Here is a 13,626-nt window from a genome sequence, read left to right on the forward strand (position 1 = left end):
CTAAGACTCTTATACTGAATAACATTTTAATTTATCATTAGAGGCAGACTTGCATATTTAGGGCCACAATCAGCAAGGTATTAAGAAGAGTAATTTAAATTGCTTGCATAATGCTGTTGATTCAGGGACTATTTCTCCACCATACCAAGGGGACCTCCACAGCTAAATCTTCTCTGGCATAGTGACAGTGCCATGTCAGGTAATGTGATGGCCTCTACAAACCCAGATACAAGATGCCGGAGAGAGAATTCTGTGAGAAGCTTTCTAGTAGGAGTGTGTTAATTGCTGGGCCTGTTTGAGAACATCTGGTGTGGAAAGGGGCAGTGGGGGGTGTCTATATGTGGGATTAACTGTTGTATCATGGGATTATTACATTTTTCTACTCTCCCTTTTTTCTTGTGAGGCCTCTGCTATGAACCAATGTCGGGGATCAGAAGCTGGGATAATGGGCTGTCCTCACTCATAGCAGACCCTCTGACAGGAGCTCAGCACCCTGATCTCTTTGCAGCCTGGGACTCCTCAAAAGATGCCCAGTGATTCCTGGGGTGGGGGAACTGGCAGCAGCAGCCCCAGGGCCAATGGAGGTGCAGGCAGCTCTGGCGTGTTGTGAGGCATGAGCCACATCCCTCCTGCCCTCTCGCTGCAGAGACCTGAGTGCAGCTACAGGCAGGACACAGGGCTGCTGCTGCCTCACTCCTTCCTAGAAGGCACCCTCTTTGCCCAGGTGTAACCATTTCTTCTTTGTTGGGTGGCACGATGGGTCTTTACAGGCTTTGAAGTGACAGTTTTCACAGCAGAGGTGTGCAAGGAGCCAGTGCATCCTGCACCATAATGTTTTACACCCTGAGGAAGATCACATCTTTCATGTGCTTCCAGCATCATCTAACAGGCTTTTGCAAGTCAGGTCCTCTAGGAAAATCTGCATCTCACTGGCTCTTCTGGAGTGCAAATGTTTGCTTTGTGGTTCCTGCTTCAGGAACTCTGTTTAATAAGCTGTGTGTTCAGCAATGCACCTATAGCACCCCCCTCTTTGCATAAGTTATTCCACTTAAGGTCTTGGTTTGGCTTGGTGCAGTCTTCATTTCAGCAGTCTGGAGACTGAAGAACTGATACTGGTGATGGTGAGGGGAGATACTAATCTTTACTTTTACAGGATCCATGGGAAGTTGGCTTGCTGGGCTAGAAAAGTACAAGCGTTCATATTTGCAGCACAAAAGCCAACCTTCATTTTTTTATCATTTATACATTTACTGTACAGATCTGTTCAGAAGAATCTGGTCTATGTGATGAAACAGACACAAGCTGATATAGGGGAGATAGACATACAGTGTTTTTGTGAATTGTTCGTATACAGTATTTACAAATTGCTCATATAGACATATTTGAGAAAACGTTTCTGCTAAAAATGTGAGCATTGATGACAGTAATTCAAAAAGAGCAGGTCAATTAAAAACCAGACTGGCTTCTGTAGTTCAAAAGTGCCTTCAGCAGAGGAAACCCAGCACGTGACCTCTTGATGCATTATTTTTCAACTGGGAAAACCATTCTCTGAAACAAATACCATTACACAGTTTCTTGTGGGAACAAATTCTTTCTTATTCATCATCTTCAATCCTCTGATTTTTACAATAGACTGCAGTGCTTGTTTGCACTATTTTTGTGTACACGGACAATGTAACTAATATGTCAAACCAGTGTGCTCACTTAAAGCAGTGATGTGCTGTTGAAAAACAGTCTCTCTTTTTGTTCTAGAAAAGGTATAAAAAATTAATTATTTAACCAGTGCAGAAATGGAAAATGTATTGTATCTACCACTAAAAAAAAAATCATAATTGCCCCCATAGTGCCTGCTTGTATATGATATACCATGGGATGTGAAAACGAATAGACTGCTGCTAGTTTATGGAGAGGCAGGCTGCGCTATGGTTTATGAGAGAGCAATAGGTACTGGGGAAACATAGCCATTACACAAGCTGATACAGTATTTGCTAATTATATAACCAGTCCTAGAATAAAATGGCACCAGAGGAGTAATTATATAGCTGGTTTTCTTAAATATGGACACAAGAAATGTCTGGCAAATGGTAAAGAAATTTTACCTTAGAATACAATTAAAATCCACCCTAAGTAAGAAAGGGAGCATCACAGTCAGCTGCAGGACAACTGCTTAGCCCTCCCAAAAGAATAAATTTTCTGTGCTTGTGGGAAGCACACTGAGATTATATTGCAGAAGTGTCAAGAGCTCTTCTGTGAGGTCCGGATTGCTGCCCTGGCTGGGGGACAACTCTGGGTGGCCTGTCACACCTTGGCATGCCCCGTGGCCTTCTCTGGACACAGCGGCAGTGGGAGAGAGGCAGCCTCCACCATGTGCCCTTGCTGGTGTCCCCAGCATTGTCCCCACTGCTGAAACAGGACAAAATTTATTGGCAGGGGGTGATCGAGGTCAACAAGCCGTGAAGACACACCCATTCCTGATCATGGAGACAATGGCAGGAAGAACCCACTGGAGATGAAACTATGCCTCCTTGGATCCCTCCCTCATCTAATCCCACCCATCAGTACAACAGTTTCTCTATACTTTGAGTTTGTTTCCAGTTTCCTTTTAACCCGCTTGGTGACTTTCTATTGCATAATTATTATAATTAGGATTGTTAATTAAGTTAATTATTTTTTTTTAAATTCTCCAACAACTTCATAGGATTTTGAAGAAGTTTTAAGAGTAAAATGATTAATTTACCACTATCTTATCCTAACTTGCTAAAACTTAAAGCAACTTGTGACCAAAAAGACACCACTGAAAAGATGCTCCTTTATATCTCTTGAGACTGAAGATGTCACAACACAGGTAACAATAGAAGAAACAGACCTATAACTTCAGTTATTCTGGCACACAGTAGCATGCACATCTACAGTTTTGAAGGGACAAAGGTGATAAACAGAAAATATAATCTAAGATGACAGGATGCATAGATTTTGGTAACTTTATCACTTCATTTAAGGAACAAAGCACCACAGTTTCGGTTTTTTTGTTTGTGTATTTTTGGTTTGGTTTTAACTGTTTTCATACTCCAACATTAAAATAACTTCTGCATTTAGCTTCTGTATGAAATGAAACAAGAAGTGTATCACTGTACTTGCCCATGTTGACTGCTACTCACAAATGCAATAGAAATCTGCCATTCCTAGTCAATATAGGACAGGATATATTACAACCAGTAATGAAGCATTTAAAGTCACTTAGGTTTGTTTTGGTTTACTTTTACAAGAAAATAAACCTGTCTTACTGAATGAGGCTGTATTTTTGAAGCATTTCTGACATGAAAATGTTAGTGCTACATTTTAATTTAAACTGCCTAAAACCAGAATTTTAACTCCTAAATGAAGCCTCATTGTCTCAGTTTTTTCTTCTGTATAATGGCATTCCCTCTGTACAACAGCTTGCATACAGAGCTATTTTTAATATCAACCTCACAATAAATAAATAAATTTGAGCACTTCAACAGAAATCATGCTTTGAACATAAGACCCCTCAGTAATCTCAGTTTACAGGCTCAGTTTAAGTCTCTGCTTAGTCTAGCAGTAGTGCCATCTGATCATTTTTGCTACATTTTTTTATTATTTCCCCTATCTTTTTGTTGTTCTTTATGCAGAGAGGCTACATGTGCCAAGGCAGATAATCCAATAATGTGAAAGTACTTGGAAAAGAACTGCAAAACCACAGTTGTGCTCAATTTCAGGGCAAAACAACTGGAAACAGCACCTTTTGCTAAATTATCAGCAAGCACCTCACCTAAACTGAAGTTGATACTATATAACATACCTGGTAATGCATCAATATATGCATGATGTAATCATATATTTCTCCAGCAAGTCGGTTTTCTGGTCTCCAGGGAATAATCACAAACTGAATTCCCAGTAAGGGCACCAGGATTAAAGTGGCTCTGACAGCTTTCATATACATGTTGGACTCAGCACGGTGGGTATCTCTTAGCTTTGTCACCAAAACTCGGACAATGTTAAGCAAAAAGAAAAAATTGACCTGCAAAAGCAAAGCCATTATAGGTGAAAGCATTCAAATTAAACAGCCATTCAAAATAGAAATACCTAAAACATATAAATGGCAGTAAATGTAACTTTCTAGCTTTATTGTAGCTCACAGCAGTGCTATGTTAATGCTTGGACTTTATGATCTTGAAAGTCTTTTCTGACTTAAATGATTCTATGATTCTATGATAATGGGCAACTCCTTGGTAGTCAAGCCTTGGAAAGTACCTTGAACGTCTTCAGAAAAGAGATATTAAGCTGCTCTACATGCTTCCCTTAGGAAGCCTTCATGGACGTTTCAGGCAGGCAGGGATCAGTTCCAGGAAGCACTTGCTATTTTGATACTGATGTGAGCAAATTTAAGATTTCCATGGAACAATTAATCTCATTTTTATGTCTAAAGTTCAAATAGGATGGATGACTTGTCCCTTAAGAGTAACAATGTCTCTTTTCTGAGTCTAAAGGTCACCTAAGTATCTTGCTTCAGTCTGCACTGAAGATGTCTGTAGCCAGGTGAGAGAAACCCCAGTGTGTCCCTGGGCATATGGGACCTATGGAGGCAACAGAGTTCTCCCAGGAACATACTCCACCTTACATGGGCCAATACTTCAGGCTTGTGTATGAGCAGGCAGGCAAGGCTACCTAGACTATCCCTCGCCTCCACCCAACTGCACAGACTCCGTGGTATATTACCCACAACTAAATTTACCATGTACTGGCTCAGGGCAAGAATGCCAGACACTTCAGAAAGTTTTACCGCTGCCCCTTATGGTCAGCTATGTCGAGCAGCTCAGCATTGCACCTCAGTCATTTCTGGAAATCTGATTCCATCTGTGGGTACTTAACATATGGAAACCTGCTCTTGATTCACAGAGACCTTCTGGTGTAATGTGCTGAGAGCTGCTGAAGGAATAGGGAGGGCAGACAGGCTGATAATGAGCCCAGAGGGTACCCTATGGATGCTCTATGTATCACAGACCTCCTCTCTCTTCAGTGTATTCAGATCACTCTTTCCCACTCTGTTACAGTTAATATCAGGCACCTATGCTTCTGGACTTCAACAGACTTTATTTTCAGATGATTTTTGTTAAATAAGCATGTAAGTTGCGTAACTTACACAGATATTTTAATCGCCTAAATTCAATAGATACATGAGAAATTTCAGTGGAAGCTTTCAGAACAATAAAATATTAATCAGTAAGCTTTAGTAAAACATTTCATCACTTCTTAACTACTGAGAGACCTTCCAACTGTTTTACATTTGTGCTCTACTGGAAAAAGGGAATAATAAATGATTTCTGAGATCCCATTCAGCATTAAATATAAACCTTATTCTCCATCCTCCTCTGACTTCATTCACTCTGCTTAACCTTCACTTAGAATTTCTGGAAGTAACTATGAAAAGTGGAAAAAAGACTTTACAAATGTAAAAATCCTCAGCTCTTCCGAGTCAGTCTGTGACTATCAGACTTTTGTAGCAAATCATGCAGGACATTCTGTAGACACTGACATCTTCACAAGAAAAATAAGACTGGAAATGGCATAAGTGCAAGGCAAAAATTATAATGCCTTATTCTGAAAACAGTTGAAGATTGCTTTTTTTCCATTAAAAACCCAAGTCCCTCCTTTTTACTTTGTAGCTAAGATGTACAGACTTAGAGCATGGTGATAAAAATAAAGGTTGAATGGCCTTTCCTAGAATTTATTTGGTATTACAACAATAAACAATTAAACGATAAACAATAAAGATTGAACCAGCAAAGCCACATAGACATGATGTTATGATGGGATTCTATGGCACAGAGGAATGGGCTTCTTCACATTGTTGATGTGCAAGACTGCTTCTCAAGAAAGGGTGGAAAGATTTCCATATTTTTCAGCTATTAGATGGAAGGTTGTTTCTTTATTCAAAGGTGTCCCCATTGTTCACTGCTCTACTGTTTAATTTCCAAGGTAACTATTGCAGATACATCCATGCAGATGTTTGCAAGCAAAAGACAGCTCAAAAACTGAAAGTGCATTTTGGGTGACACATTGAGGTGAGTTTGGGGCTTGGGTTGAAAAAGCCCTTTCTGCACCTTTTGGGAAGGTCAGCTTTACCATGCCCAATAGCACCACTGGCATATAACATGCTATATGTATACACATTGCCAAGGTGCATTTTGAATCTTGTCATCCTACTCAGACAGTCCAGTCCCTGCCCTGGACTAGTTTATCATCTCCCTACCTTTGGACCATACCAGTTCAGTGACCAGTAGAACTTGTGCTGAATGACCAGCCTGCACTCAGCTCACCCCAGCTAGGGCATAAACAAATACCTCATTGATGTCACATAAATGCAGTGCTTTTGTGTCAAAAAAGTTACACTGGAGGAAGAGTAATCACACCCTGATTCTCAAAAGCAGTGGGTGATTCGGTTTGCCTCAAAATCTGATTGTTTTTCAGGGTGTGTTTTTGAAAAGTATTGTGAATCTGAAAACTTAGCACTGAAAACCTCTAGTTACTTCTGAGTTTTGACCAGAACACTTAAAGTACAGAAACCTCTACTCTATGCAGGTTAGCAGCATTTCTAAAATAATTATTAAACTGTCAATAGCAAATAATATTCTTACCAATAAAGCTGCCATTATAGGTCCATGAACAATATAGAGCAAGTGTGTGTCAACACTCATCCAGCAACTGGAGGAGAAATACACCATTAAAATGTATTATTATATGCTTCGCAGTTAAATAATGCTAAGATCCTTCAAAAACAGGCACACTACTCACTTGTCATTGAAGTACTTGGCTCTTGCAACCGCATGAATAGATGCTGGCACTAAAGGGAACCCTGAAACAATTAAATAGATATATCAGTCTTGGTATTTTTTTAGCTTGAATTTCATGTGTCACACACAATTATAAGATCTCTTGTCCATAAAATACATGTATTTGAAATTACAGATTTTGGGAAAGAACTGCAATCCCATTTCACCCTAGCATTACCTCAATGGTGAGATGCAAAAGGGAATAATGTTTAAGGCAGGCTGAAAGGAGAACCAAAGACCATGGGCCATGCTCTCCTGGGGCTGCTGCCAGGCTCCCCTGCACTGCTGCAGCTTGTGCAGGGAAGGGTGTGAGCAGGCAGCGTGGGAAGGAGGCAGGGATCAGTCGGTTCTCAGCAGAGTATTCCCTTGGGAAACCAGGGACACTTGTTAAAACCATGTAAATCACTGTTGAGCAAGAGAGAGGCACATTAACTTGCATGACAGATAACATAATAAACAACAGAGTGAGGAGTTGCTCTTTTAGAGCCTATGGCAAGAGAAAATGTTAAGAGTAAGGATTTTTGGGATGGGGATTTGGGATGTCTTCTGCACATTCCCAGCCTCTGTGCAGCCAAGCCCACCCCATGCAGCTTTATCTCAGCAAGTAGTGGAGCTGTGGATACCATAAATCCACATCTCACTTATTCATGAAGCCTCATGGGAGACCACTGCTCTGACAGGGAGATTCTGTGAGGAAATTCGCACTGGGCCAAAAACTTGGGAACACGCTTAGCAAACTGGAAGCCTCAAATTCTTATTTCCAGCCTGACATTAGAAGTGACAATCTGGTCCACTCTCGTCCATCTTTCTTCAACTTGTTTATATGCTCTGCCTCCCTCCAGTAGGCTGGAAACCTGGAATTGGGGAGTCCACACTGTAATACTGACCCCAGTTTGTACAACCTTGCACATACAGATAGTTGGTCAGTGGGGAGATGATCTACTGCCTTGTCTCTCCTGTGCAGAGAGCTTTGTGGACACCTTTAGAGTTACTGCTGCCTGTTTCCTATAAACTGCACATTTCTTCTGAGCTTTGGATGTTCTACAATTATAAATAAAAATGTGTGAAAATGTCCTGCTGATGCTATGATTAGTCACAGAGAGATGAATGTGGCTCCTTGTTTCTTTGTGTGTTAGTGAATTCATGAACACTTTTAGAAAAGACAGAGCCCTAGCCAAATTTTCAGGAAACCTTACCTCAGAGCACAGGCCAGTCAAGGTTGGAGTGAGAACAAGGTCAAAAAAGTATGTAAATAGGACACTGCTGTCACTAGGTATCTTTAAGCAACAGCTACTTACTCTACTGCCAAAAAAAGTTCGTACTGCAGTGTACACTGGGAGGACAATGCAGCTGTGGGTGAACAAAAGGGATTTCCTTTTCCTTTATATATTGTTAGAAAATTATTACTTGGCCTCTGGCTTCAGAATGCCTTTTTATCAGGTGATGATGCATAGTAGAACAACAAAAAGCTCAGAAAAGAAAGGAGTTCCCAACTTCAGGATGAGCTTATGGGATTGACAGCTTGAAAAAATCCTTTTTATTTGGAAATAGGGCAAGTCTGAGCCAATTTTGTTGACAAATAGATTGAAGTGGAATTTTTAAGGGGCCTTTCTGCAATAGCAAAAAGTCTAAATCTGAAAGCTCTGGCCTGGAGTACAGCAAGTGGAGTGCTCCACACAATGCCAAGGGATCTTTTTCTTCTGTTAGCCTAGAATAGTTTGGCTCAACAAACTCACAAGCAAATCTTGAGAATGTGATGGAAAGATTTCGTTACAGAGTAAGAAGCTCATGAGTGTCTATGGCTCAAATTTCCAGCTCCAGGCTGGTCCACAGGGCTAGATGTTGTTCCTCCCTTGTAAAGGGCCAAAAAGCAGAGAGGTGATGGGAAGTAGAGCACTAAGAGGCCTGTTAGGTCTCAGTGGCACAACATGTGTCACTCCAGGAGTATCATCTACATGTGGTCAGCACTGAGCAACATAGAAAAGGTCTCATTCCAGACATCCCAGAGAAGGTATGACATATCCCTTTCGGTCATGTCACGTCCTTAATGGCACAAACTGACAATTATGCTTAATTGTATTTCCAGTTCAATTTGGAAGGCAATCTGTTTCAGCACTGTCTGAATAAATGATTCGCTTTTCACTTTTATGTGGATGGAGCTGCCTGAAGCAGTCAGAGTGGACTGTAGCTGGATACACATATTTGATACTGCTTTCTTGCTCTGTGTAAGGGTGATTTCCTGACCCAGTGAAACAATAACAAATTAAAAATGACATACTCAGCAGCAGTTCCAGAGTAGGGGTCACCTGAAGGCATCGGCCTTAAAATACATCTGTCCATGTCAGATTCCGTTCCATCATCTCAAATATTTTGCAGAAGTGTTTTATATTTGCTCAGATTTTAATTTTTCTTATAGTTATTTTACAAATATCATTAGTGATTTTTCCAAATAAAATAATCTAGATCTTCTTGCACAGGGATTAGTTATAACAATGAATAATGAGTCTATTCATTTTGTGTTGTACATTTACCTTGATCTTTTGAATTGCAATTTAGAGCGCAGCCTGCTCTGGTTGCTCTGCATTGCCCTTTGGAGAAATGTATCACTCTTCCTTGATAAACAGAGCTGGATGTTTAAAGTTAGACTGTGTGACTACTGCTTCTGGAACCACTTGAATTACATTGATTATGCAAAATTAAGGGTGGCCAAATAGTCCTAATTAGATCATTTTGCTATTAATGATTTCTGTCTTAGTTAGGAGATGCTAATGATTACTTTTTCTGTGGAAGTATTCATGTAGTTTCATTAAAAAGGCTGTGGACTTCATAGTCAAAGAGTTGTGTCTATTTTTATTAATCTTTTTCTTCTCAAGATATCATCACCCTATTACCACAGCCACCACCCTGATTATTTTTTGGGCAGTGCTGCAGATACCGATGAGTATCTTAACAGATAACTTCACTGAATTACCCACCGTGATGCTACTGCTGTTCTCAGCAATATTACAGCTAGCTCATAAGCTTTCACTGCAGGCTACCTGTCCCAGTTGCATTAAATTTCTCTGCATTAATTGAATGCCATCTGAAAAAATATGTTTATGACCATTTTACTTCCGCATAATTGGATATGGAATTACTCTATTTTGGGAAGGCTTATGCTGCAAGACATGAAAATGGCAAGGAAACATTTACAATGACTCTTCACATAGGGCTGCCATTTCAAAAGCAGAGCCCTACCACACTTTGTATATTCAAATATTCTGAATTATGAAAACTTTGTGATAACACAGTTGCTTGTTCCAAGAGGGCTCAGCTATTTGGATTGACAGACAGTCCAGAAACCTTGACTCAATTTAGGGTTCTTCAGCAATGTTGTCTTCACTTCAGAGCTGATGATGTTGCACGTAATTTAATTCCAAGAGCATGACAGGTCCCTGTCTTCTCAGAAAAGATGCCATTCTCACAAGAAAAAAAGAGTGCATGCTGGCATTCTCAAAAATAATAATAATAAAAAAGTTCTTAAATGCCTGGAAAATTTTACCTGGCACAATAATCCATATAAACTAGAAAGTCATGCTAGTTTTCTAGGTATCTAATGTAGGTAACTAAAGAGCACTAAGTTGTATACCAAAAGAATAAAGTAAGTTACTAGAATCTTAAATGAAAATATAAATAGGGGAAGAACAACCTTCCACTTTGAGGTTACTGCCTATTTAGAATCTGATATTGGATGTCTAACTAGTGGTCAAAGTCAGAATTTTAAAGTTCCTCAGAACATTCAGAACTGGCTCATTTTTCTCTGATCTAGTTATTTCCTAATTTTTTTAAGAAGTAGGAATATTTATTTATTTTCATGCTATAAATGAAATCATGTTGAACAAGTATAACATCTCCCAAGAAGGAGAAGATAAATTCTATGTGCTTCAGACTGGAATTGCAAGATATGAATGCAAGCAAACAACCTTAAGTGAAGATAAAGGTCCATAATCTGCTGCTTAGCTGCACCAGTGGTTTCAAAATATGGGGAGCAGCTCACCAGAAACAGGAATGAGGCCAGAGATTCATGGTTCACAAAATAGGAAAAATCTCTTGATAGTGATTTTCTGTCAATATTGATGTGGACTGGATTTACAACAGGGATTTAACTGTGAAAGAGACTGCACTCCACTGTAACACATTGGTTAGATTTATCTCAGCTCTGAGAGAAGAACATTATCTACTCCTGTGTAGGTAAAATTGTATCTTCTCCTTTAAAACTACATCTACCAAAGTATATCTGATACTGCATTTAGTTCCAGGGAAATTCTGGTTCCTCATTTTATGTGCTGTGTTTTTTCATTTTGGGAGACATAGATACTGATCCTCCTCCTTTTCATTACAGACTAAATATATCCTTATAGGTAATCTCACAGATTAATATTTTTGCATAAAAGTGATGAAAATAGACAGGTTTTGTTCAGATGAGAGATGTGCTTGGATAAAAACCAGAAATCTATTTATCTCCCAAAGATTTGCTCAACAAAACTTAAGCATTACTTTTGTCAAATCCCAAGATGCAGCAAACAATGGAAACTGACCCCTGCTGAATTTTCTTAGTCTCTAGGTGTATCCAAATAAATGCATTCCATTTTAGGACCCAAGAACTCAATCTTAAGACATGATCTACTGGCATAAATGCGACAATTCAGGTGTACAAGTGCCAGAAGAATTCAAACCTCTGAAAGATTTTACCATCTTGCTACAAATTATTACATACATACCCCAGCCCAAGAGGTAATACCAATGCAAACGCTGCTCTTCAGCAAACACTGCCACCACTATCAACGTGTGAAGATAAATGCCTTCGCAGAGCATCCAGAAATAGTTGCAGCCCAACATGTACTGGTGAAAGAACTGCAGCACTTTGCAGCTTACCTGTTAGACAAATGAGATAATGTCACACAACTGATCAGCATTTTGCATTTAAGTAGGCAAAGATAAATGTTACTGCTAGGCTGTATGAAAGCAAAGTGGAACAAAAATCCTCAGCTCTTGCTGTGATTCTTCACCACCTATCAGTGGCAGGGATTTTAAACTTTTATAAAGGAGATTAATGGAACAAACAGCCCTGACAAAAGGGGAAAAAATATTATAACAGCGCTCCAAAAAGTACCACATAAAAAAACCTCCTTCAAAATTTGGTAATCTGACTATTTTTAGAACTGAAACAAGCATCTTGTTCTAGATGTACAAGAAAGGCTGTGAAGAAGACAGTAACTTAGAGCTCCAGCCTGGGTGAATTTTTTTACTTTTAATCAAACTCTTCCAAGGCTTGTCAGCTTGCCCATCTGAGCCAGAGTCACTCAATCTTTAAACTGCAATCAGCTCTGAATTCAATTCTTCAGGAATGGCAAGTGCTGTTGGCAGTGGAGATTGTTTTTGTAGTGTGTCAGGGACACTGGCTTCACCCCTGTGTGAGAAGATGGAGTAACTTTATTTTGTTGAAATAACAAAGCAACACGTGGAGCTAAACAGAGCTGGTGAAGCTGGGATGTGGTTCCCACCTGTGGTTCAGATGGGGTTGCAGACATATACCTTGGCAAGAGACTGTGGCTTCAAGATGCTGGGAAGTGGTGGAAGGAAGTGCTTCGTGTCCACTAACAGAGAGCCATCTGGTTTGGGACAATGCTGTTCCTTTTCTGAGAGGACCTCATGTCCATCTGCTTCCTCAGAGAAGGCAATGGGGTCCTCCACATGGCCTCCATGTCACCAGCACCCAGGAGGGCCAGGAGGCGTGGGAGGGCATAGCTGTGCCGGCAGAGATCCACTGCTCCTTGGGGAGCACCATGTGCTCCTTGGAAATCCGAGGTCACAGGAATGATGGCAAAGTGACAGTCATCATCTGTGGCCACAAGAAAATACTCCTTCCTCTTAACTTCTGCAAAAGTCTTCCAAGCTAATTACCTAGGCTGTAAGAGATATTTTGAAGATTTACTTGTCTTTTTAAGCAGGCATTTTGGCAGTTCAGCAGGTAGAGGACTGCATGTTCTGTGCCCACCTGAGGGACTCAGATTGACACTACAGACCAGAAAAGATTGTTAGCCATCCAGTGCACCACCTTCTCTTGCTGAGAAACATTCCCAAAGCAATTGCCCAAACATGTGCATTTAGTTCTCTTTCAATATTTGCAGTGCAGCTTAGTGCTCATGAAAATATATGATTATTGATAGGTTAGGATATAGGATTCTGACAGGATTGACTTGAAGGACTGATTTTTATTTTGGGTGATTCATTTTCTCTGCTCACCACACATGGCAGAGCAGACAGTCACATCTTTTTTCCACACTGCGTCTGAGCAGTTCTTACAAAGTGTGCCAAAAAGGGTTGTAGAGTGGTTTAAAAAGGTTTAACAGAAGAAAAAAAAAAACAAAAAACCAAACCCCCAAATAAGAAGTGTTTGCTCCTTTTTCTGTTGGCAAATGCGTTCATCAAGGTTCTTAAATTATCCTTGGAATGTGTTTCACAGTCTGGGTCAATATATTTCATGCCTTGTTCCCATGCCTGTGCCTGATGCAGCCTCCCAGCTGACAGCTTTCCCTTATGGATCACCCATCCCCAAAAGGGCTGCCTTGACTGACAGATGCTTCTCAAAGGCTGCACACATGTGCAGGTGTAACCCTTCCTGACATCAGCCAGCTAACCCAGCCTCTAAAAATTCAGCAAACTTTCTGAGCCATCACAGCAGTTTTCCAGACAGGCTTGATAAAATCTGCTGTGTCCCAAATTTGGCCTGGGC

The 13,626-nt window shown here is 40.3% G+C and overlaps 1 protein-coding gene across 4 annotated transcripts in view; it reads right to left on the reverse strand.

The window, feature by feature from the left end:
- Positions 1–13,626, reverse strand: part of CALCR (calcitonin receptor) — a 171,392-nt gene that overhangs the window by 18,190 nt on the left and 139,576 nt on the right. For all 4 annotated transcript variants that reach the window (XM_005504928.3, XM_065051080.1, XM_065051078.1 and 1 more), the window contains 4 exons: positions 11,612–11,765; positions 6,814–6,874; positions 6,657–6,723; positions 3,821–4,039 (listed from right to left, as the gene is read on the reverse strand). In XM_005504928.3, coding sequence (XP_005504985.1) covers positions 3,821–4,039; positions 6,657–6,723; positions 6,814–6,874; positions 11,612–11,765 — 501 coding nt within the window. The remainder of the gene's footprint in view (positions 1–3,820; positions 4,040–6,656; positions 6,724–6,813; positions 6,875–11,611; positions 11,766–13,626) is intronic.

This window comes from Columba livia, chromosome 2 (genome assembly GCF_036013475.1).
Source record: "Columba livia isolate bColLiv1 breed racing homer chromosome 2, bColLiv1.pat.W.v2, whole genome shotgun sequence".
In the NCBI taxonomy this organism is placed as follows: domain Eukaryota; kingdom Metazoa; phylum Chordata; class Aves; order Columbiformes; family Columbidae; genus Columba; species Columba livia.